Below are 26,086 nucleotides of genomic sequence, written 5' to 3'. Positions count from 1 at the left end.
AAATATTGCACTTGATCATGTTATCAACTTATTTATATCCTCAGAGTTCGTGATCGTGATAACTGATAAACAAACAACTTGGTTGCTTTAGACAAAGGAGCAGTAAGGAAAAAACTTTAGTATTATTAGAGACAAAATATTGGAGATTTTTGTTAATTCCACTTATTATTAGAGACAAATAGTCAGACCTATCCCAAACTATCACCATTTTTCAAATCTATCCGGAACTATCGACTTTGACCAATTATCCCAAACTATCGCTATTTTTCAAATCTATCCCGAACTATCGACTTTGACCAATTAGTACCCAAATTATGAGAATCTATGCAAATCTATCGCCAAATAAATTTTTCGGTACTTGAAAGCTGAGTAGGACGGACTGAATAAGATCCAATGACAGATGATGTTTACAACAGAACAACTTCATGTGGTGCTAATTCGTGGTGCATTCCTTTCAAAAGAATGACTGTGATGGTCCTAGTCATGCGGTACTCAATCTTGAAAGTAGAGTAAGGCTGGCTGATTCTAGCCTTCGATCGGCTTTCAAGCAAAACAAAGATAGAGTTGCCCACATGAACTGTGATTTTTGCAAGTCATGATACAGTTGTTTCCTAGATAGAGTTCTTCTAGCTAAGTCATGTTTCAAAAGAAATAGAATCATGATACAGTTGTTTCAAAAGAAATGGAAACGATGTTTCTGATACATCCTGCTGAATCTTGAAACCTTAATAATGGTTCATGTTTTCCTTTAGACTTTAGTACCATTTAGTGAAAAAAAGAGTTAAATGGATTAGTCAATCACCCAATAAAGTTCATACTTAATCTGTATACCTTAGCCTGAATATTTCTTTACTTATCATTTTTTATCCCCCTAATTCCCCGTATTTTTTTGCTCCTTGCAAACTTTCATTTTAGGGTTTATAACTGTTCACAGATTCATATTCCTTGTTCAGATGGCAGCTTACAGCATTCAGGAGGCCCTCAGTTGGAAAGAAAAACTTGAATCTATTATTGATCAGGTTGTCCTATTCTTCTTCTTCATGTCACCTTCCAAGTATTAATATTTTTTTTATATTTCAAATGCCATAATTTTACTTGATTTTGAACTTAAAATTTCCGAAAACTGATGAACGTTGGTTGCATGCAGCAGCAAGGGGCACATTCTACTCATGGTAACAAGTACTATTCTTTTGAGTATAGATATGGCTTGGATAATGGGAGAAATGCTTCATCATCAGACCGTGAGTAAGTATTTGCTCTCCGATTTATCCATTATATGGGTGGCTTTTTAAGCTTGTTCATGCAGAACATTAACTTTGTCTAATCTGCTATCCCATAGGTTTGCAAAAAATATAATTTCCAATAGAGGATTGCTTTTATGCGGCAGATGCTGGTTATATATTTCATAAGAAACTTTAGTTTGTAGCTTTGTTGGTCTGATGAAAAGTCCCCATCCCTCTCCACAAGAGAGAAGGGAAATTGCTTTTGATTGGAACAAAATTTACTTTCGCTCAGGAGTGTTCCTTAATTAGGATAAAATATGGAAATTTTTCAGATTGATGTTTCTTAAATTCATTGCACTTGAGGATTTCAGGGATAGAGCTGATAGTAGGACCCTGAGCCTGGAAAACTGAAAGAAGGTCCTATCAAGTACTTAGTAGTGGGTTATTAGCCCGTTCTAAAATCAGTATGTCCGTTGCAAACTGCCTATCTATATTGACATCTTCAATTTTGTGGCCTGGGTATTCAATCGTTGTAAAAATAATTTCAAAATGATGATCTGCAAATCGTTGTGATTTCCTTGTGTTATTGCCTATTAGGGTACTCATGTTGCAACAGATATTTACTTCTAGTTCTGTTCCATTACACCCGAATGCATTTGTTGATGATCTCATTGTCAAGGTTGCAATGTTCTAGAATTTTCGATGCATGTTGTTTATCTTTCGCTCAATGTGCTCAACTTTGCTTGGTGAATTCCTTTCAGTGCTGCAGAAGATGATGATGATGATTGTCGCCCAGATTCTCCACACAGAACGATAGGAAATGGTTTGCTGATTATGTGTTTATCTAAGCTTATATATATATATATATATATATATATCTTTTGTAGTAGAATTTCACTAACCACATTGATGTGGCAGGTCCCCCTGAATCTGTTTTAGACTGGACAGATGAATTGGATTCAAATTTACCCAATCAGAATTATAACAGTCGGGCCTTTTCTAGAAAACACTGGCGCCTCCTTCAGTGCCAAAATGGTGTGTCGATGTGCCTTCAGTTTCTTTTCTGTTCGGGGGGTGTTTGAATAATTCTTCAATGAACATTTCTTTTGTGCGAGTTTTCAGGGCTTCGAATTTTTGAGGAGCTTCTTGAAGTTGATCTTCTTGTAAGGACATTTTATTAATTTCCTGTACAATGCACCTAAATTTATTGGCTAGACAGTGGATGCTTTTTTGGTATATTCCTCAAGTTATTTTAATGATGTAGCCAAAGAGCTGCAGCAAAGCAATGAAAGTTGTTGGGATAGTTGAGGCTACTTGTGAAGAAACATTTGAGCTGATAATGAGAATGGATGCTACGCGATGCGAGTAAGGTTTTCTTTTTATTCTCTCAACATTGGATTTGATCGTTCTCATGTATGGTGTCTTTCGTTAGATGTTGATTCTTTCTTTTTTTTGGGCAAGAATGTCATGCTTTACACTTGTGTTCATTTCCTTTCAACACACCTCGTAATGTCTTAAATTAACTACACCTCTCACCACCGGTGTACCAAGATAATTAGTCACTACTGCCTTCTTGACAATAAAAACACGAATGCATTGAGGGTACACTTGGTATTGGGAGCTCAAAAGAAGGATAGCAATAAGAAACTTTATGAGTACATTTTAATATCACTTTTCAAGTATTCTAGTCGTATCATTTTGATGGGTACTTATTCTTGTCATTGTCAGCTTTGAAGAAGCTCTTGAACCTCTGGAATGAAAAAAAGAATTTTGAGGTGAAACTTAAGAGAGGTTTTGCACATTAATGTAACTACTTTATTAATTTTCAAAGCATTTCTTATCTTGCTCAACTCATGTTCTTTTTCTCACCTCTTCTGTCCAATCACTATATCCGAGTAAGTTCTCAGCCTGTCGAGGGCTAAATCATTCGTTTTGTTTTATTTTCTTTTCTCTCTCTCTCTCTCTCTCTCTCTCTCTCTCACACACACACACACACACACACACATAGTGAATAAAATGCTAAGCAAGTTTTTAATCACAGCTTATGGAAGGTTGGATCGTTCTTTCTCTCTGTCTCACACACCCACACCCACACAGAGTGAAATTAAATGTAATGAAGAACTTGGAGAAAGCTTAGGTTTTTGATTCAGTGCCCTTTAAGCAATAGTAGCATTGTGCAGGTGGGATTGCAGTTTTCAGTATGGTAGCTTGGTTGAAGAAGTAGATGGACATACTGCTATTCTATACCAAAGGCTTCAGTTGGATTGGTTTTCAATGTAAAGCCTGTTCTTTTCATAACCATCTCATCTGTTTCTTTCTCTTCTTTGGATATTTTGTGCTCTCCATGCACTTCCTTCGTCAGTTCTGTATTTGGAATTTCAGTTATTATTTGACTGAGGGGCTAATAGTTAACTAAGCTTGTTTGGGGTGGCCTCATAGATGAATATGATATTTTCTAGTGCTATTGTTATTATTTTTACACCATTCAATTTTCTCTTCTCCACAATGTTACATTACGAATAGTTCGCCAAATGGAAGTGCATCAGAGAATCTGATTGAACATGGAGCATTTACTTATTTTGCCTTGTTTTCCGAGTAGATCATTCTTCTATTAGTGTTTCTTGTTTCCAATAGAGAAGTTACTTTTGTTACTGTATCAAAATCAAGTTTTAATCACAAGTGGTTCGATTGCAATTAATGGACGTGATTTTGTGTTCCAATCACTAGAATTAACATCTAGGTTATATTTGAAAATGAAATTTCTCATGTATTTGCTTTCTTGTAATACCACAGGTTTGTATGGCCTCGTGACCTCTGCTATGTACGCTATTGGCGTCGAAATGATGATGGGACTTATGGTAATCTTTGATCATTTCCCTGTTATGTCCTTTTCATTTAGTTTTCTGAATGTCTTTTGGGCATTTTCTTTTATTTCTGCAGTTGTATTGTTTCGCTCTAGGGAGCATGAAAGTTGTGGTCGACAACCAGGATATGTGCGGGCTCATATTGAGAGTAAATTCACTGAACTTTTCGGATAAATTGCATATTACTTTCCTAATTTAGTCTAGAAGATAATTATATATATAGAAACCATCCTTCCCGTAGTATGTAGAACTCTATCTGGACTATTGAACTTTGTATTATATACGGTCGTCATTAAAAGATGCATTATTGTAATACATCAAGTGCATTATCAAAATATGCATGATTGTATGCATAAAAATGTATTACTGTACATATAAACATGCATGGTTCTATGATACTGCGGAAGGGATGGTTCTCCTTCTACACGATCCTATCCCTATATATATATATATATATATATATATATATATATATATATATTTAGAGAGAGAGAGAGAGAATGACTATCTCGTGAGAATAAACACATGAACAAACATATAAAATCCATGAATAAATCCATGTAACACATGAACAAACTAATGTGGTTGTCACGTGTTACATTGATTTGTTTATCTCGGGTTCATGTTTTAGGTGTTTGTTCATGTGTAATTATCAATAAAATCCATCCCTGTATATTTGTTTCATATTTTTTTCATTTTTGTTTCATTGCCATGTCAAACGATTTTGGGTCTGCTTATTTCAGGTGGAGGCTTTAATATATCACGTCTAAAGCCTCGTGGTGGCAGGCCTAGAACAAAGGTCCAGCATCTTATGCAAATTGATCTTAGAGGCTGGGGAGCCGGTTATTTTTCATCATTTCAGCATCACTGTCTTTTTCAGATGTTAAATAGTGTTGCTGGTAAGATGCTTAGGAACTGAGATATTTGATTATTCTTTTTGTGATATATTTCAAGATCATATTACCATCCCATACCTTGTAGATCTTCTGATATACAGAAAAAAAGATAGCCATATCTTTTACGGTTAAAAGTTAAATGGTTCAAGCATGGGTCTCTTAATATTTTTACCAAGTCCTTAAGTAAGGTGTTGCTCAACTATTAACTGACCATCTTTTGCGGCTATTGCACTTAAGCCAATTTTCTTCTTTTAGAAAATCTTACTCAAGGTCTTGTCATCTGTTAATACTCATTGACATATTCAGTAAAAGAGCATTAACCGCATTCCAACATCCCCTGCACTGACACATGATTTATTCAGGGTTCTTCATTATACTGTATGCCTGCCATCGCATTTGCTGCCAATATCTAAATTTTGAATTCTGTTTCACTTGCTCTCAGCTTCCATGACCGCAAACAGAGCCATAGAATTAGAATCACCTGTCCACTGGAGATAATTTATAGTGTAAGACAATAAGGGAAACCGATATTATGCTTAGTTGCCGCCGATAATTTTCTTAAGCAAAAGTCTGAGCTTGAAACTCTTGTTTGCAAGGATATTGAGTTTGAAGGTTACTGTTGCAGGATTACGAGAATATTTTTCTCAAACGGATGAAAGGGCAATAGCTCCTAGGATGCCAGTTATGGTTAACATGACATCAGCTTCCGATTCTTCAAAGAGAAGTAAAAGATTCCAGTCAACTTCCTTTTGCCTCCCCAATTCTTCAAACAGGATGATGGATGAATACTCAGATGATGATGAAGATTTTCAGTTTGCTGATGAAGAGGTCGGTTTGTACTTCTTCGTATATGCTATTCCTATAGCATTGATGATTGAGTTTTGTATCTGCACGTTTGCAGGCTTCTGCGCCTGATGACAAAAAAAATGGTTGGTAGTATCCTTAATAATTCATGCAATTGTATAGATGCATTATTTAATCTCAGATAAATTAATCTCCTTGGAATTCTCTGCACATATAGAAGCCTCTGAAGAAGAACCTGAACAAGACATGACCTTTTACTTTGGTAACCTTCGCCGCAATGATCAGGATAATGCCCGATACTGCTGGACATTATCTGATGGGAACAACTTTAGAGTACGCGGTAAGAATTTCTGCAGCGGCAAATCAAAGGTATATAAAACTCTCATATATAGTGGATACCTGCGGATTTCAGTTTAGCAAGTATTATTGCTCAACTCAATCTCACATTGCTGTGCATATATTTTAGACTGCTAGCGGTAAGCCACTTATGGATCTTGTTGCCGCGGACTGGTTCAAAAGTACAAAACGGATAGATCATGTCGCCCAACGCCTTGGGTGTGCAGCACAAGTAGGTTTCAGTAATGATGACTCAACAGCTTTTTAAGTTCATATGATCTCTCTGACACCGATTACTTAATATTTTTCTAATTATTTACATAATTTCATTTGGTTTCTAATCATTGCTTAATATGTCTTGATACAAATTATCTTTGTGATTACTTTTTAGGTTGCAGCAGATGGAGGGCATTTCTCTATTGCTCTTAATCTCCAAGTGAGTTGATTAAGTAGGCTGATCTCATTTATTGTTTTTATTATATGGTTATCTGAAATTGATAAATTTTTCACTCTAGATACGTGGATCCACACACTACAGCATGGTTTTTTACTTTGTAACTAAGAAGTTAGTACCAGGATCTCTCTTGCAACGGTTTGTTGATGGGGATGATGAATTCCGCAATAGTCGACTGAAGCTTATTCCATCAGTATCAAAGGTATCTTTGTCCCTGTTTCAGTTTATTTGGAGTACTAATGCATTGAAAACTTTTGGTAAGCTAATAAATATCATTCTATTTCACAGAGCTAAATAATTTGTACTTAACACGTAGTATTTAAGACATTATCGTGTAGTATTTTTTATTAGAGGGACTTTGTAGAACTGTTTATACAGATAGGTAATCAAAGATGTATTATGACGCCCCATATTGCTTTGTACAACCTATTGCTAATAAACTTAGAAGCATTTTCAGAACTTGCTTTCTGATGTTTAGAAAACCTTTGTTTTGGAAATGCCAATCACGTGATTATCTTCCCAATCATAGAAAGCAGCAAACTTCTGTAGGCTGATGAAGAAAGACCGTCATCAATGTAGCAGGACTAGATTTAGGCCAATAATGAATGACAGAAGCATGAGTTGAATGTAGACAGACTGAAGATATTATTACGGAATATATAGTAATCGTGCCCGCCTGGGCCCATGGGGTTTCCCAGTAGTGATACGATAGCACAAAGGGCTCTGCCAATAATTGCTTCACACTTGTCGAACTCAAGTTGTTAGAAGAGTCCATCGTACCCATATTGATTGCCCTTGTTCCTTTTATTTATTGTAAAGGACGTGACCCTTGATTTGTGTCCTTGAGATTCAAACTGGTCATTTTAGAAAACTAATTGCACGCTGTACTTGAACCGTTTGTTCAGTTTAACAATCATCTTGTACAATGATCTGAAACCTGCTTTCCTTCTCTTGTTAACTTCATTCTGGTTTGGTGACTTTGCAGGGCTCTTGGATTGTGCGTCAGAGTGTTGGGAGCACTCCTTGTTTACTAGGAAAATCAGTTGATTGCACCTACATCCGCGGCCCCAGTTACTTGGAAGTGAGATTATTTTATAAATTCCCGTAACATTGTGAATACGCTCAAGTTTGGTCTAGATCATTGAGTCAGGCTGAATATCCAACAATTATTTTCACTGAGTTCTCTGATTCTCCATTGCCATTTCTTATTTTTGTGTAGATCGATGTTGATATCGGTTCCTCCACTATGGCAAATGGAGTTTTGGGGCTTGTGATTGGTGTTATTACAACGTTAGTTGTAGACATGGCATTTATTGTACAGGTTTTTCTTCTAATCTAATGGCATATCATATATCCGAGCTACCATTAGTTGCATGTAACTTGGAAGGAAACTTGTTGTGATTCTTTGTGCTCGCATTATTATCATCAGCATCAAGAAATAGAGAGAGGGCTATGTTTTACTGTGATCACAGATATTCATACTTGTGGTGCTCATGAAAATTGAAATGCAGGCTAACACGCCGGAGGAGTTACCGGAGCGATTAATCGGCGCTGTCCGAATTTCTCATCTAGAATTGTCATCGGCAAGAGAGCTCAGAGAGGAAGATGATTTTTGATTCAAATCAAGTTAGAATGACCCAATTTCAGTTCTCAACTACAGGCGGCAATATTATCTTGAGATATTATTTTACTGGCGCCTGCTATTTTTGTTAAATGCTTGCTGCACTTATTCATAGTGCATTTTCCCGTCGATCACATTGTCATTATTCGTTTATTAATTTTTTAATTTTTTACGACTGTAAATAGAAGTATAGAACTGATTTTGATTCTTGGTGTATTTTGTTGATGAAGATGTAGTCTGTCTTTGATACAACTTTCTTGTGAAAAATCATACTCTGGGAATAATATATCTTATCTTATCTTGTATATTTAAGTCTATCTTGACCTTATTATCACTTTATTTTGGTAAGTATATTGAACAAATGAAGGTTGTATTGTAATAGAAGAGACTAAGAATTACTCAATATAAATGATTGAATATAGTACTTGGAAAATATATTTATGAAACAATATACTCGCATGGTCATTTTGAAGAAGGAAACATAATATTTGGTCACTAATTGAAAAAACATAAATTTTGACCATTTTTTTACGTTTTAGAACGGTTTTGCCCTTAAATAGGACGGACCGGATTCAGGTCGAATTCGAGTTTGCGCGCGGGTTAGGAACATATGACACTATTAGTACCATATACTATGTCTTATGCAGTGCTGCACGAATGGTACTTATGGCTATATTAGTACCATTAGTACCATATACTTGTGTGTTGATATTATTTAGATGGATACAGTTATATGACCATTTTGAACACTTCCCCGTAGGATTTAGATTATCTATTTAGGGTTTAGATTCCCCATTTAGGGTTTAGATTCTTCATTTAGTGTGCTGCACGAATGGTACTTATGATCATATTAGTGTCATATCCTTAGATTTTTTTTTTTCGGTTGGCATTTATGTCACTAATAGTGTCATATATCAAATTCGAATTCGACCCGAATCCGGTCCATCCTAATTAAGGGCAAAACAGTCTTTACGAGTAATAAATAGCCAAAATTTGTATTTTTTCAATTAGTGATCAAATATTGTGTTTCATTCTTCAAAATGGCTATTTCAAAAGCGTTTTGTATATTTATTATAATAATTTGAAACTTAAATGCATGCCAGTATACTAGTTTTAATTTCATTACTTTTTTTATGCAATTTTCTTTTTCACATTATACTCACCAGATGAGTGAAAACACTAATTAATAAATGTATTTTAATTTTTATTCTTCAACATCGAACTCAATAAAGTTTTTTGAGAGAAAACAGGAGCCTTTCATTAAACCACCAAAGAAGAGTTTACAGGTAAAGGCCACACATTTGAAGAAAAAAAAACAGAACGAGAAACAAAAGCATAATTTGCTAAACTATCAGCAACAGAATTATCCACCCTCGGGCACCAGCTAAACTCCACCTGGTTCAAAGAATCCACAATGCTGTAAATCTCCTTAAGGATATCTCCTAAGAGGGAAATATCATCCTCACGATTATGGAGTCTCCAAAAAATTCGCCGGCAATCCATCTCCACAACGACATCCGTTAAACCTTTCTCAACACTGAAACGAAGGCCTTCAAGAATAGCATGAGCCTCCCCTTCCTCAACCATGAAGACTCCTTTAAGGAACCCCAACCTATAGCCAAACTGATTATTCTCCGCATCGCACAGAACTATTCCCAGGCCAGACTCAACTCCTCTTTCCACCGCCGCATCACAATTAATCTTCACTTGTGCCTCTCTAGAGCAGCCAACTTGGGTTGGTTTTGAGCTCACCGCACTTGAGCTAAGGGGCTTGGTCCAAATAGCTCTTTCGGCAACCGCCAAACATTCAGAGTGAGACAAGGATTTATTCTGAAACACGAGAAGATTACGAGCATACCAACAAGCCCATAAAACAGAGGCAAAAAGATTATGAACCTCTTTTTCCGGAACCTCTCTGATTTTTCCAATCCACTCAACAAGACTCCACGGAGCATTCGGACTTGTTGACTGTAGTCGAAGAGGTGAAGACTCCCAAAGAAACGTTGCCCAGAGACAATCCCTGAGGGTATGCTCAATAGATTCCAAAGGCTCGCCACATCTATGACAGCAGGGATCCATCCTAATAGAATGGGAAAGAAGAGCTTTGGCAGTGGGAAGACATCCACTCAAACATTTCCACATGAAAAGCTTCACCTTAGGGATGACCGCCAGACTCACACCCAATTCCATAAAGAAGATTCATCCGAAGAAGATGAAGGTTCCTCTCAGTTCTTAAGGGAGCAGGCAAGAAGGTATCTCGATTTGACCGAGTAAGAATTACATTTACAATGAGGCCACAGAGGTCTATCTGGAGAAGTAGGATTAACCCCAAAATTATCAGTAATCTTCCAAGGTTCCTGCACTCTTGCTACATTAAAATTTCCTTTACCATCCGGTAGCCAAGCATCTTTACCAATACGAATCCTTTTCCCGTCTCCCACCCTCCACGCAATTCCCTTGATAAGCAGATCCCTCCCGACTAATAAGCTTCTCCAAACAAAAGATGGATTATGGGCTTGATTAGCCGTTAGGATGTCCGACCTGGGAAAATACCTAGCCTTAAGAGACCGAGCAGCGAGGGTTAAATCATTTTGAAGAATCCTCCACGATTGCTTAGCTAACATAGCTTGATTGAAAAGGCTTAAGTCACGAAAACCTAAACCCCCTTCACTTTTTGGTACACAAAGTTTACATCAAACTCAATAATAGATGGTCTTTTTCAAAGTTATACTATGTGCACGCACTTAAAGACATTTTTTAACTAAATTATTTTTTAGCTCTAAGAAATTCTAAAATTTTAAGCAGACGAAAATTTGTTTAACTTCATTAAAACTTCGAAATACACGTTTAAAAATTTGAATTCTACCAATAATGGGAAATTGAGTTGGGCTAAAAATCTCTTACGTAGGAGTATTATTTTCTAGGGTTAAGTACCAAATATAATTTTAAGGGTGTTCCCATTTGGGCAAAAATAATCCTATGGCAACATTCGTCGCATATAACACCCTAGGGTGTCGATTAATATGCAAATTCATTCGGAGGCTTAACAGATATTAACACTATTCGATATTTTTTATTTTTTATTTTAATCTGAAGGCAAGCGTCGACGGCGGCGGCCTATTGATTGTTGTTGCTCATCGAAAATCGAGGGAGGGGGTGGAGGCCTGAATTTGGGGATCTAGAGATTTCAGAGGTTGAAGAAGGGGAAAAAGGTGAGAGGCGAGAGAGAGAAGAAAACATAAGCAGTCAGCGGAGATCCCATCGCCGCCATTTGATTCAGAGACGAGGAAAGCCGCAGCGGATGCGGTTGCCAAGGAAGAAGGAGGCACTGAAGTAGGTGTGTGTCAGGGGTGTGGGCGGCATAAGATCTATGTCGAGGTGTGTGCGTCATATTTCGAGACAAGGGACGGTGAAAGTAGTTTGTCGGTGGTGGTGCTGAGAGCGGCGGTGACTCCGCCGAAAAAAAAGGGGACGACCGCAGAATAAAATAGAGGAAGAGCTGTGGCTATTGTCGGCGGCAGTAGCTTACGACTGCTGACTGTCCCGCATACAAAGAATGAGTGTATTGATGAGGCAGGCGACTATGACTGATGTTGTGGTTGCTAGAATTCGAAAGAGAGAGGCAGGGGAATTGGGGAACTAAGATTTTCAGGTGAGATAACGTCGCTTGATACATGGACGGCGACAACTGGCTTGAGCATGCTTGTGTTGATTGTCATGGAGTGAGATGAGGGAGGCATAGCGACGGTAAGGGAACGTTTGTTGTCTGTCGGAGAAGAGAAATTAAGAAAGAAGACGTTGGGTGAGCCTGACAAACATGGTTTTCGTACCTCAATTCCACATGATTTGTTGTCATTTCCCTTCATATTTTGCTTGCCAATGCGTGTTTGTACCATAATGATGAGTTTTATGAAGTTTTGATTCCTTGGTGTAGTTTTGGAGTGATTTCAGGAAAAATCAAGGATTAATTGGAGGATGTTGAAGACATTATAGTGAAGTACGTCTCGATAGGAATCCGTGAGCGCAAACAGCGACCAAATCTGAGTCCGGACGAGGAAGAACGGAGCAAAACAAGCGGACTGCGCACAGAGCCCAGTACCCCGCGGTCCGGGCCCGACCGCGGGCCTCTGCTCCAAAATCGTCCAGAACGCCAGATGGCACCCGCGGTCCGGGCCGCGGCCGCGGGCCCCCTCCAAAAGCTCTCCCACGGTCCTTTACCGCGGTCACAGCCGTGAACGCGGTCAAAAGGCGGAATTCTGCGTTTTTGTGGGCCCAGACGGGATTTTTAGCCCCAAAACTCCTTTTTCCCCTCTTTTCTCATATCATTCACCATTCCCACACATTTTCATCTTCCCCAACACTCCAATTCCAAACCCTAGCCTCCATTTCTACCATTTTCTCTCTTCCACACATTAGAACAACACCAAAATCAAAGAAAGAATGGGAAGACTTGGAAATGAGCTCATCAAGACTACATGATTGAAGATCAAGATTATAGGATTTGTTTATGAATCTCTATCTCTCTATATCTTTATTTATGTTTTCTTATGACTTGAGATTTGCTTTTATTATGAATATGCTTGGCTAAAATCTCTTATCTTAGGGATTAGATTAGATGGATTTGTAATGGATTGATTTCTTTGTTTAATGTATATCTTGATTGTGCTTATTGTTATATTTTCAAGTCCTAAATTTATCTCTTGTATGATTGGTTGGCCACCTTTTGTGCATTTCTAATATGTGATTTGAATCGGGAGAGGATAATTAGAATAGATTAGGAGTTTGATACATATCATCTCAATAAACCGGGAGGTTGAGAGGTGGGTGAGGGCTTATTGATCTTTTGTGTTATTGGGAGTTATAGGTTAGAAATTGACCGGGGACGACAATTATGACCCGTAATCTACTGTTTTAGTCGTCCGGGAGGGGGCTAAAACTAGTGGGGAGATCGCCCTAGATAAGTAGGCCATATCAAGATTTATATTGATTTAGATCGAAGTTCATTACGATCCATCGAAATCTAGTCCCTATGATAACTTTCCTTCGAGTTATTCCCCAATTTATTAACTAAGTTTATATTATTGTTATTTAGTTTGCTTGTTTTAATTTAACTTTGATTTAACCTTCAATATCTCTTCATCTTTGGTTTGTCTAAATAGATTGAAAACAACTTATTAATAATATTTAGAAGTTTAAATTCACCAATCCTTGTGGAATACGACATTGTTTCCCTTATATTGCAACTACACCGTACACTTGCGGCGTAGCGAAAATAATTAGCCAACAGAGCCCAACATATTAAAGGGAAAAGAAAAAATAATTTTTGGACGCAATTGTAACTTTCGTTAAGCCTCCGAATAAATTTGCATACTAATCGACACCCTAGGATATTAAATGTGACGGACATTGCTATAAAATTATTTTTACCCGAATAGTGTCACCTTCAAATTGTATTTAGTATTTAACCATATTTTCTACCGCACTTAAATAGATCCAACTTATTTGATATTTTGATTACCCCTACCTATCTTGCTTTTATTAATCATAATATTTTCCAACATCAATACTAAAACACACACTTAATGAGTCGCCCCCTTCCCAAAAAAAAAAAATCGTTAGATTAAGCCACCTCTATCGGTTATCATTCATTTCCTCACTTTCAGCTGCTCAAATTCGTTGCTTTTCGTTAGTGTTCCTCAAATTCATTCTTAAATCACGTTTCCAACTTCAGATGTTTACCGGATCGGCGGATTGTACTTGTTGATCGGGTAAGCTGTTCCACTTTTTGTGGTTTTTAACTTCTGAGCAATTTTCGAAATTCGATTTTCGGCTTGTTTTAATTATTTGCTTCGATTCTCTCTCTCAATAGTTTCTTTTGCAACTTTGAGCTAATTTTACCTTTCTCCTGACTTGCTTCTTTATTATTTTTCCTCCCAAAGAGTATATATAATATTGTTCCCATTCTACAATTTCAGGTTTCTATATGGAATATTAGCGCGTGTATTTGTTGATTAGGTCGATTCGGTATTCATTCTCTGGGTTTTTGGTTTCTGAATAGTTGAGTATTATGTTTATCAGCATTAGTCATTACCTTATATTATGCTGTTGCTTTTAGCCATTTTCATTTTAATTGCTTATGCTTATCAAGTTGGTTTGTTTATCAATCGATGTGCATTTTGGAGCTTGATTTACTTCGAATTAGTAAGCTGTAGTTTTAGCCATCTTTCACGGTTTCTTTCAGCAACACACAACATAACTTTCGTTTGTTTCTTTATTTTATTTTTTTTGATGAAATTACATTATAAATAATACAAAGCACACACACCCCACCTAGTGGTTATTGTGGCCGAGAGTATTCGAACCTGTGACCTCTTGGACAACAGACAACCACCCCAACCACTAGGCCATCCCAATGGGACAAATTTGGTTGGTTTTTGAAAGAAAGAATTATGAACTTTTATTTAGGAATTATAAAATATCTATTACATTAGTATGCTCATTTTGTGTGGGCAGACAAACTTGTTTAGCTACTTATGATAGCTGCATTCCTGACATGCATATGGAAAATTCTTCGAACTATTACAATTCTTTTTGAAGAAAACTTGGAAAATAGTCGATAATCCTTGCTTCCTTCTGCCTCTTTATATAGAGGTTTGAGACCTCTTCACACTTTCGCGTTTATTGGCCTCTGCTCTTCATGTAAAGTGAGGTCCATGGATTTAGTTATTGCTATCGATTATAACTTTTTCACGCTCATGGTCCTGCTTTTACTTTCTTGCGAATGAAAGACCCAATTACTAGTACATGCTGGGCTCTCCCAGCTTAAAGTTACATGACTTTCTTTTCTCTTGTGGAAATCTACTTTTTTGTTGGAACTCTTGACATTCTTTTCATTGGAGCCTTGTTGTCTCCGACTTTCACTCTGTCCATTCTTAGCTGGACAATGTCTCTACGAATCTCGATCTCTAATTCTCTATGTCAAATGTCTGATGAGCCATGTTACAGTATTTTTAGTAACTTCTGTTTATCGTTATTTTTAGTAGATCAGTGTCGCATTAGCTATCTACTTCTTTTCACACCGTGATCCCCTAGTTTTTTCTTGGTGTCCCTTATTTTCTCTAGATCAAAGTTGATATTGGTTTCCTCAATATGGCAGATGGATTCATGCTGCTCTAGTAATAGGTGCACTGCAACAGATTTTTTACTGTGAGGTAAGAATTTGCATTTTACTTTGTTTACAGCAATTCCAAGGTCTTGTGACGATGAAGTGCAGTCTATTGATAAGACGCTTTCCCTCCAACTAATAAGTCGGGGGGATCGAGTCACCTAGAAGATTAGAGTATGAGTGTGTTTTTCTTTCTTTGGGTAATAACAATTTTTTTTTTTTTTAAAAAAGAAGCAATTCCAAGGTTTTGTATGTAGATTTTGAAGCAAACTGGACAAACTCAATCAAACAACATATAAAATGTGTAGAACTTGCTACACTTGATGAACTACATTTGGAGCCATCTATGGCATCCCCGGACCACATAAATGCCCGAGTGTTAGCGTGTCAATAAAAAAACACGTTCAACACCCGGTTTGTTCACACAAACCATAAAAAAGTATAATCACTCCATAGATTCTTGATGTATGCTCTGTTTGATAGGTAGGAAATGAGGCTACTTGCTTATAAGCTCAACCAAGGTCTTGAAAGATGCAGCAGAACTGGACGGATAACCACCCTCAAAGATGCCTCTCAAGGCAATTGCTCGATTGCGAACTTCTCCATCATCCATCAGCAGGTTAATTCCTTGATTTATATCAAACTTCTTCAGCATTTCTGATTCATCGTCTATACCAGGAATCATGTAGCCAACATTATGATACTTGACCACCAACTTGGCATTGTAAAATTGGTCCCCCCTGATCGGCCAGGCCAAAAATGGGATGCCGCAAGCGATTGCCTCCACCGTCGAATTCCACCCACAGTGCGACAAAAATCCTCCCGTCGAGGGATGACTGAGTATTGATAGCTGTGGTGCCCATCCCTTTATGATAAGGCCTCTATTCCCAACTCTTTCTTCCAAGCCATGGGGCTGATACCCTTCTTTAGAATCTGACATGGCTCTGCCGCCAGAAATGCTGACAGACGGGCCGGGCTGTCCAGCTCCCGGCTGGATGACCCATATAAATGATTTGTCCGTCTCCGCCAATGCCTCTGCCAACTGATCAAACTCTTCCAGAGATGGACCAACCTCAGTACCAAATGACACATATATGACGGAATGACGTGGCTTCGAATCGAGCCATTGGATCACCTCATCTTCTGTGTAGTTCGTTTCACGGTTCGGCCTACTATCTCTATCATGAACAACCGAACCGATTGATTTCCAGAATGTCTCCGGCAATAATGGGCCCACGCCGAAAACAGGCTTCTCCACTTGACCCGTAAGGTACTTGAGAAATGGAGCTTCAAGACCATCACAAGTGTTGATTAACACAGCAGTAGAGCCTTCAGTCTCATCCATCCAGCGTGTGGACCCTCTGGGCCCCCTGCCTCCACCTCTACCTCCATCTCTACCTGTAGGTCCTCTACCTCCTCTAGGTCCTCTACCTCCGCCATGCTCATGCCGCCGGCGATCCTGTCTCTTCGTATCCGAATAGCTGAGGGCCATGCTCTCTGGCAGCCCAGGTAGTTTTTGGGCCTGGTCGGGCCTGATATTTTCTACGTGAGCTTTCCATGCAGCATACTCCATAGCAGCTGAGCAAGCGCCAGAGGTGAAGAAGGACACAATGGGAATGTTGGCTTTCTTGAAAATGTCTTTGCTCCAGTTCATCATCACGTCCATCACCACGAATGCAGGCCGGACCTTCTCGTACCTTTCGGAGAGGAATGATTCGATCCCCTGTGCCAGCTGCTGGTGGTGGTGGAGGCCCGGTTTGGTACCCAGTCCAGACCAATCTCCATCGGAAGCATCCGGCGGCAGTGTCGTCTCTGGCGGAGGGGACGAAGACGATGATTCGATTTGGACGATTTCGACTGAAGGGTGGTGGGGGAGATCGGAAGGAATGGAGGAGGAGAGATGAGAAGGGATGATGAAGATTGAGTTGCAGTTGTGAGAGGATAAGTGTTTGCAGAGCTCAGCACATGGAAAGAGATGGCCTTGTCCGAAAAATGGCAGCACCAATATATCTGTTGTTGCACTTGCACCTCCCATTTCTTGCTTAATTTTCCTATTCTGTACAATTCTTGACTGCTATATATATATATATATGTTCTTTTCCACACACGCGTACGTGTTTGCGCGTGTGTGTGTGTGTGGACTCAATACAGCATGACAAATGTGTAAATATTCGTTACTTGGAGGCGAAGAAAATAGATTGATGAAAGCAAGATGAGTGAGATGGAAGAAAAGAATAGGATGTATTTGTCAACGACATTTAATAAAGTAGTCAAAAGTAACGTGTTGGTTTGAAAGATACGTGTGGGCCTTACAGAAATAATATGTATTCGCAAACTTGGCGTAGTGTCCAAACATCTTCATGGGTACGCAATGACGTGGCCAACTGCCTTTCCTTTGTGAAGGCTCCACCACTCTATCAATTTTATTCTTTAATTATTCTTATTTTTAATAATAGTATTCAAAAGTAGAGAACCATGCTTAGTGAAATGGGAAAAGTATTTTTAAGTTCATTCTCATCTAGCCCATATCACACCATACATTGCACTAATATTACCAAAAATATTGTAAAAGTGATCGGAGTTAACGAATTTGTAGCATATGTTCTTCGGAACGAACTAGTGGTAGTTTGGGTTTCTTTCTATTAACATTTTTATAATTAAGTGTCTTTTATAAGTTTGAACCCGTTATATTTACTCATTCCGTCTCAGCTTTTAGTATACAGTTGAGAGTGACACATATTTTAATTAGGGCTGACAATTTTCAACACGATACAAAAGCAAGATGCAAAATTGCATGAAATTAATAGGTTAGAAACACGCACGATAAGGTTTGGGTCCTTATCGAGTCGACCTGATAAGGACTTGATAATTTCGTGTTGGGTTCGGGTCGGGTTCGGGTAACCCGATAGAATTAAATTCTTATTAAATATTTATTTTAAATTTTTTATTCATGATTTCTTTCTACACTTTAGTTTAGCCTTTATTACATATTTGCTTGTATTTTTTATTATTGTTATTGATGTGAATGAACTTGGGCAAATCAGATCAAGTTGTTATCAGATCAGCTCCAAATTCGTGTTGTTATCATGTTGTAATCAGATCGTGTCGCTATCATGTCGTGTCAACACGTTTTGAATTGTGTTGTTATCGAGTTTGTGTCGGGTTCGTGTCGGGTTCAGGCATTCCCTTAACAGGTCGTGTTCGGATTTGGCCTTATCAGGTCGGGTCGATATCAGGTCGACCCGATAACGATCCGACCCGCACGATTTGTCAGCCCTAGTTTTAATAAAGTGATTATGTGTGTTGTGAGTGGAATAAGGGTCTCATCTTTCATGTGAGTTTAGAATAATTAAAGTGGAGTAATGATCCCACCTACTTGGCTACTTTTGCTAAAAATAATAATGAATACTAAAATATGGGACGATCAAAAAAATAAAGTTTGATACTAAAAATTGGAACGGAGATAGTAGTTTATTAATCTTGTGAGATTTGTAGATTATTACAGAAAAACGTGAGTTACTTGGTGCGCACCGAAATTGCTATTACGGGCTTCTATAAACTAAAAAAAAAGGACTTTGCTTGCCATATACCCCGATATATGTTTCTTAGTTTCTAATTCAGTGAGGATTGCGCTTTTAGCAATTACACAAGTTAAGTTTGTAATTAAAAGATAGTAACGCGGTAGAGGCATGGGATAGCCTGACATGATTTAATTATGAGTTAATGTTCAATCTCCAAATTAAATATTGTTTGGTATATAAGAAGTAGGAACGTAGATAGATTAAACTAAGAAAAGAGTTGAGTAATTGCAACATAGTTGGTTCTTACTAGGCTACCAAAGTTTGTATTGAATCCAGAATTTAAGATCTGAATATAAATCAGTAAATCACGTGACCAAGATGATCTATTTCTACTTGTTCCCTTTATTCGCATCTTCACCGGCACCTTCCAACTTCCATCTCTAATTTTTTGTCCACATCATTATAGATACATTATATCCAATTTTTATATCCAACAAACTCAAGTTTTGGTTAACGTCATTATTGATCGATCCTACTTTTAACTCACTTTCAATTCACTCAATATATTTCTCTTAAAAAAAATCTGACTCAATATTTATTTATATTTTAGGGGTTTTTGCAAATAAAATCACGAACAATTTTGAATTTGCAATTTTAACGTGACTTTTGAAGTGTGGCGAATTAAATCACCACCTTTTCAATTTTTGTAATTTAGTCGCCTCAATTTTTTTTCGACGATCAGAGTGATGAGTTGAAGCTTATATGGAAATTAGGGCGTGTTTTGTAGATGGTTTAATGGTACATTGCTTAGTAGCAGAGCCTAATTTTTGTGTTTTGTAGCCAACTACTATTAAAGCTTGGCCCGCTCTAATATCTGGGCCCGTATATAATTTCACTATTCATTCGTGGATGTGGAAACAGCTCTCACCCTCTGTTCTATTTCCAGCAATGCTACAGTCCTCCAGGTAAGAGTGTGAACTTACGATTTTACCCCTCAAATCAAGGTTAAAAAAATCAAATCTGGCGCATAGGTTCGAAAATTGATCTTCTCTCTTTCCACGCCTCATTCCGCAGCAGGCTCCGATTCTTCGTCGACGAAGAAGTCTCAAGAACTCAAGGCTCAAGCACTCGATATTCCATATCTCATCTCGAAGGTAAGGTTCGAAATCTGTAGCTGATTTCTAAAATCGGTGCCTCAGATTTTATTTTGGGTTTCGCATAAACCAGCCGAACCCACAATGTTTTTGTAGATCTATGAACTTGATTTTTCTGAACCCCAAATGCTTTCGATTAGCATCGGGAACCCAAGCCGATGCAACGTAAAATGCCTTCGATTTTCTGATCCCTAAATGCTTTTGATTATCATCGGGAACCCAAGCCGATGCCGAACCCAAAATGCCTTCGATTTTTCTGAACCCAAGCAGAGCCCAAAAATTTCTGAACCCAAAATGCCAATCGATTTTTGATTTTTCTGAACCCAAGCCGAATCTAAAATGCCTTCGATTTTTGAATTGTTCCCGCCTTCGGTTATCTTCTGGAATATGACATGGGTTGTATTGTTGACGCAGGTGTTTGTTTGTGTGCCATCTCAACTAGCTGAATTTGAGGGTAAGCTTGTAATGTACCGCAAAAAAAATAGGGATAGTATGGTAAATACACTTATTTCTAAAGTGGCGTATCTAAGTCAACCAAACACAAATTCTTATTTGTCTCCAAAGATTCTGGGCCTACCAAATGGGTTTGCCTTAATAAAAGTCATGACTAAATTCATGAATTGTGGCCCACTTTTTTAATATGGAGAAAACCGGCAAGGCTACAAAACACGCCCTTGATTGTTAAATAAGACTAAATTGCTTATTAAGATTATAACACCATTACTCAGATCCACTTCCAAAAGCTTCTCAGAAGCAAATCCGGCTAACCAATTTGTGGTAATTCATCAAGAATCACGTGCCAAAGGCTGACAACAAAATTTGAAGAAAAGTTATAATTGAAAATCTTAGACTAAAACAATTAAGGCTGTGTTTATTTTGATGGATAAATTTATCCATGAAAAATAATGGATAACAAAAATTTATGCCTTTAAATGTCTATTTTCTTTTCCACATTTGACACGAAAATATTTTTCTTTCCTTATTTTCACTTCAAGGATGGATAATATTATCCACTAAATATTATTCATCCTTGAAGTAAAAATAAGGAAGGAAAAATGGTGAACTTATCTTTTGTGTCAAATATTTAAAAAGAAAAGAGACATTTAAAGGCATAAATTTTTGTTATCAATCATTTTCTATGGATAAATTTATCCATCAAAGTAAACGCAACCTAAGTGATAACGGTAGCAGCAAACCAATTTGTTTAGATACTATCACAAAATTAGCCTTAGATATCCAATGACTTAGTAAAATATCCAATTCCAAGAATAGTTCAAGAGCACGACCAGAATTGCCATTCACAGCAAGACCAATGATGACTGAACTTCAGATTTGACATTTCACTGAAGAGTTTCCTTGCTGCAACTAAATCACCAGATTTGGCAATTGCAGTAACCATCATGTTCCAAGAAGACATGCAGCAGCTTCTCCTATAAATTTCACAAAAAAAAAACTCAATAAATTTCTCCATACTCTTCTTTAATGAAAGATTCGCATCCAAATATTGCACTTGATCCTGTTATCAACTTATTTATATCCTCAAAGTTCGTGCTCGTGATAACTGATAAACAGCCCGGATGCTTTAGACAAAGGAGCAGTAAGGAAAAAACTTTAGTATTATTAGAGACAAATATTGGAGATTTATGTTAATTCCTCTTATATATTAACTAAACATATGCTCTCATATTTCAACAACTAAAAAGACAAATCAAACAAATTAATCATAACAAAATTCTCAAATCATGGTTTCATAACTTCACAATCCATGTCAATGTTTCATGGTTGGATTACAAAAAAAAGCACTATGTCGTGCTATTCAAAAAACACCATATCCTAATGTTGATATCATCAAAGTAATATCATCAATTTCAGCTCTCTTGTGTTGCATCCATGTTTCCTCGTCCAGCACTCCCTCTTGCAATTCCACTACCAATGACACGACCACAACCACGGCCACGACTTTGATTATTCCCTCGGCCCGATGAGGCATTACAAGTTGCACTAACTTGTGTAATTGATTTATTTGTCAAAGAGCCCTGAAACAATACCAAATATATATGTATATATATGATGGATATAATTACATGTTCATAATTTCGACGAGATATAAATAAAATAAAAAAGAATTATGTTTTTATTTTGTTATAATCTTAGTCAGCAATTTAGTCTTACTCAACAATTAATTATGTGGCAAAATAATCCACATACGCTCCAACTAATCATTCCAACCGCCGGAAAAAATTGGGGGGATTAAATTGCAAAAATTGAAAAGGTTGTGATTTAATTCACCACACTTCAAAAGTCACGTTAAATTTGAAAATTCAAAATTGTCCGTGATTTTATTTGCAAAAACCCCTATATTTTATTTAGATTTCATATTTATCAATAAAAAATTAATTTGATAATTATTTTTAATTAATATAAAAATAAATTAAATATTTTATGAATATTATATGATTAAATTAGCAAATAATAAATATTCTTATTAATGAAAAAAAATGGTACAACACAAAATAAACTTAAATTTAAGAGTTTGAAATATAACGCACAACATAAATCTCTAATTTGACTAGTAAATCATTCTTCATAATTGAACGGCGGCCAAATATGCAACCAAAAATAAAAAGAAAGAAAAGGAAAGAAACGTGAATTAAGAAAAACAAATGAAAGAAAGAAAGAAAAACTAAAGTATAAAAAAAAAGAGGGATAAAAGATAATTTAAAATTTGAAGAGTAAAGAAGGTGAAACCATATTTTCTCTCTACCCACTGACAGACTTCGAGGATGTATCGTCAATGACTTCTATCACTGGGGATGTCTTAAAGAGGCTTAAATTTCAAAATCTTAGAGTATTTTATCATCGATTTCAATAAAATGTTGGTAAAATACTGCACTGAAGAACTATCTATTATTTCATCCGTCTCAACTATATAGCTTGTTTTTCTTTTTCGAATGCCTCAAATATATAAATCGATTTTTATAAAAGGTAACAACTTTTTAACCCATTTATTAAATACTAGCTTTTTTTTAGTATTTTGATTAACTTTAACATTAAAACATTATCAAAAAATAAATATAGACATATTAGAAAAAAAATTGTATAATTTTTTTTTCTATTAATTTTCTTATTTTTGTGTAAAATTTAATCAGCTTATATAATTAAGATGAAAAGAGTATATTCAAGGATATGAAAAGGGAGTAATTAGCAGCTTAATTTATCATTTTTGTAGACCATAAATCAAGCCGAGTACACAATACTCCAGCATGCTTTATTTTTTGAGTAAAAAATTAAAATGTTCATTTTTGTTAAGTTGTAATGAAAAATGTCCACCTTTATAAAATTATTGTGTTTATACACAAATTGACTAAATTACACTTAATGTCTCAATCAATGTACTTGCAAGACAAAAATAACTTGTTGTCAGAAAAGTGGGTTGTCGCCCGGGCAGCAACCATCTTTTTCGACAACAATCTATTTTTTCTAACAGTTTTCTTACACATTTATGTAAAAAAAGTGTAAGATATTACACAAAAAATGATGTAAAGTCATCAACATACAAGGGTAATTTTCGACTCTTCACTTTAATTTCGGCATAGAATCAAGTTTTTTGTTATAAAAGTTGACATTTTTAATCAGAAGTTTTAAATATGAGTATTTTTTACGCATTAACACTTGTTTTTTAGCGAGTGTGTGGTTTAATTTCACAATTTCTTAAAAAATTAATTGTAAATCAAATTTGAAGCTTCTTTGTTTAGTCTAAATACCTAATAAAACTTAATGATCATGTACGAGTCCCAAGCAAAAAATTACTACTCCTTCCGTCCGCCAAAAGTGGACCACTTTTATTATATCGGGCGTCCGCAAAAAGTATACCACTGTCTTTTTATAGAAATGGTCTCACCATCCACTTTAATCTTTTATCCTTACAAACATTTTTTATTTACAAAAAAATCACCCCAAATTCAATCTCAACCACACATCTCATACAATGGTGGGACCATTTCTCCACTACATCAAAATTATTACCAATTTTATTAAATCTCGTGCCCAGCCAAAGGGTCTACTTTTGGCGGACGGAAGGAGTAATATCTAATAAGGTTGATAATCGAAACAACAGATAATCGAACAAGTCTCAAATTTTATACTTCCTCCGTCCTAATATTTATGGTTTGTTTTTTTGTTTAAGTTGTCTTAATATTCATGATCTATTTCTATTTTAGGTAATAATTAGGGTTTGCTTAGCATTCACTTAATCCACCTGTCACTTTGCACACTCGCTCTCTCTCCTCTACCGCCTCCCTTCTCATCCACTGTTCTCGTCTCTCCTCCATTGTCTTCTCTCTCATTCACCGCTCTCTTCCTACATGCTTCTCGTTGTCGGCCGCTTCCCATCTCTACTGTTCTTGGTGCCTCTCTTTTTCTCCAATGTATCGCTTGCCTCCACCCTAGCTAGAAATTAGGGCTCACCGGACTCGTTGCCTCTAATTTCACCGGATGAGCCTTTCAAAATTTCTCTCTACTTTTAATTTTGTTGAAAGATTTCTATCTTGTACTTTTCTGCATTTCATCCCTCGTCTATGTTAATTTCTCTCAACTAGTGTGTTTTTAGTTTTGTTGAAAGACTTATTTTTTTTTAATTGTCATTTTCGTTTTTGGGTCTCTTTATTACGAGAATTGTTGGTTGTTTGAATGATGGTGTGTAGGATGGAGGGAGACGACTAGTACAAACGAAGGGGAGGTGGTGGCGCCGGCCTCGCCAGTGTTGAGTGTTGAGAGCGGCAACGGCAACATAATATTGAAGGAAGAGAGGGTTCCTTTATTAACAATATTTAAAATAAATTAATAATGGCACTAAACATGTGTGTCATATAATTTTTCGTTTAATATAACTCCCCTTAATACATATGTCGAAAATAAACGGGCCATGAATATTGAAAGGATTGAATACTATCCAGTTCGGTCTTTAAAGTTGGTCTTGGATCAAGTAATACCATACTAGTTTCTCTTATTTTATTTTTTGTGTTGTACATATTTCATGTTTCTATTCGTCTCTGCTTTTGTTCATCTAATAAGAGTGTTTGCAAGTTAGTTTTAGGGTGAGTTTTTGATGTAGCCCATTTCATAACTTAAATAAGTTTAAAATCCACATCCATAAAACTATGAGTTTCATAGCCATTTTCTAATGAAAAGACAAAGATGACCTTTGTGGGTCCCATCTTTAAAGGAATGAGGCAGTTGGGAGAATTAAAAACTGACAAGTCTTCATTCTTTAATTTAAACCTTGGTCCCACAATTTCAACCCTTTCCCCTCCCCATCGTTTTCAAATAATTCACCCTCATTTCTTCACCTTCAAATTTTGAATTTTTACTGCTGTTTCCCGTCAAACCACCCTAAACTTGTGCCACCATGACTATGGCAAAATCTGACTGTGACTACGAGGCAAATGAGGATGAAGAGCTCGAAGAAGAAGATGAGGAGGTGCAAGCCACTGACGACGTGGTTACAGGAGATTCTCCGCCGACGCAAGGTCGTCAGAAACGCCGACACGAACCGCCGTCCACTGACCAATATTTAGAACTGCCACTCCCTCCGGTTAGTACCATTTTAATTTTTCAAAATATTTTGAGTTCCATGTGTACTGTGTGAATTCGTTCCTGTGAATTTTTTGGGTTTTTTCTCTGTAAGCACGATTGCACAATTAGACGATAGATTTTTACACGGTAGACTTGTGCACTGTAGATTTGTACACGGTAGATTTGTACACGGTAGATGTATACACTATTATTTGTACACGGGATACATTGTTCTGCGTTTGTTACTTAATGTAGTTGGTTAATTTATATACCTCAATTAATTAATTCTTTTTTGCTAAAAATGTCATACTTTTGTTGTAGAATGATTAAAATCTGAATTAGGTTTATATTTTGCAAACCCCAACTAAGATTCTATGTCATTTTCTTTTATGGCAGGCTCGTTACACATGGGTGCGCCCATTTATGCAACAGTTTCCTAGACGCATTAACCACTACGTCCGCATGAACGTATTG

At 36.8% G+C, this 26,086-nt stretch overlaps 3 protein-coding genes across 4 annotated transcripts; 1 reads left to right on the top strand and 2 right to left on the bottom strand.

Annotated features, from left to right (window-relative positions):
* Positions 1–302: 302 nt before the first annotated feature.
* On the top strand, positions 303–8,484 carry LOC130987052 (protein ENHANCED DISEASE RESISTANCE 2-like). Of its 2 annotated transcripts, none has more exons than XM_057910609.1 (19): positions 303–1,019; positions 1,148–1,245; positions 1,985–2,046; positions 2,142–2,258; positions 2,346–2,386; positions 2,488–2,588; positions 3,404–3,499; positions 4,017–4,081; positions 4,164–4,235; positions 4,831–4,986; positions 5,609–5,811; positions 5,885–5,912; positions 6,005–6,156; positions 6,254–6,355; positions 6,515–6,559; positions 6,639–6,779; positions 7,563–7,658; positions 7,797–7,898; positions 8,089–8,484. In XM_057910609.1, the coding sequence occupies exons 1-19, from the start codon at positions 954–956 to the stop codon at positions 8,191–8,193; spliced, it is 1,848 nt and encodes a 615-aa protein (XP_057766592.1). In that variant the 5' UTR covers positions 303–953; the 3' UTR covers positions 8,194–8,484. The 2 variants fall into 2 exon arrangements, with proteins under 2 accessions (XP_057766592.1, XP_057766593.1); XM_057910610.1 differs by having other exon boundaries at positions 304–1,019; positions 1,151–1,245.
* Positions 8,485–9,458: 974 nt separating this feature from the next.
* On the bottom strand, positions 9,459–10,277 carry LOC131026035 (uncharacterized). Its single transcript, XM_057955812.1, has one exon. The coding sequence runs from the start codon at positions 10,275–10,277 to the stop codon at positions 9,459–9,461; it is 819 nt and encodes a 272-aa protein (XP_057811795.1).
* A 5,344-nt stretch (positions 10,278–15,621) lies between these two features.
* LOC130987054 (UDP-glucose flavonoid 3-O-glucosyltransferase 7-like) lies at positions 15,622–17,758 on the bottom strand. Its single transcript, XM_057910618.1, has one exon. The coding sequence runs from the start codon at positions 17,396–17,398 to the stop codon at positions 15,860–15,862; it is 1,539 nt and encodes a 512-aa protein (XP_057766601.1). The 5' UTR covers positions 17,399–17,758; the 3' UTR covers positions 15,622–15,859.
* Between the last annotated feature and the right edge of the window lie 8,328 nt (positions 17,759–26,086).

Source organism: Salvia miltiorrhiza, chromosome 5 (genome assembly GCF_028751815.1).
Source record: "Salvia miltiorrhiza cultivar Shanhuang (shh) chromosome 5, IMPLAD_Smil_shh, whole genome shotgun sequence".
In the NCBI taxonomy this organism is placed as follows: Eukaryota; Viridiplantae; Streptophyta; class Magnoliopsida; order Lamiales; family Lamiaceae; genus Salvia; species Salvia miltiorrhiza.
Note: the sequence above shows the minus strand (reverse complement) of the source record. Positions and strands in the feature narration are given on the sequence as shown.

What these genes read in the sequence shown, in the direction of transcription:
- LOC130987052 (XM_057910609.1), top strand. Translation starts at nt 954, where the DNA reads ATGGCAGCTTACAGCATTCAGGAGGCCCTCAGTTGGAAAGAAAAACTT. An exon ending in TTGAATCTATTATTGATCAG is followed by an intron (nt 1,020 to 1,147) that starts GTTGTCCTATTC and finishes GGTTGCATGCAG; the next exon opens with CAGCAAGGGGCACATTCTAC. An exon ending in GCCTTGGGTGTGCAGCACAA is followed by an intron (nt 6,356 to 6,514) that starts GTAGGTTTCAGT and finishes ATTACTTTTTAG; the next exon opens with GTTGCAGCAGATGGAGGGCA.
- LOC131026035 (XM_057955812.1), bottom strand. Translation starts at nt 10,277, where the DNA reads ATGGATCCCTGCTGTCATAGATGTGGCGAGCCTTTGGAATCTATTGAG.
- LOC130987054 (XM_057910618.1), bottom strand. Translation starts at nt 17,398, where the DNA reads ATGGGAGGTGCAAGTGCAACAACAGATATATTGGTGCTGCCATTTTTC.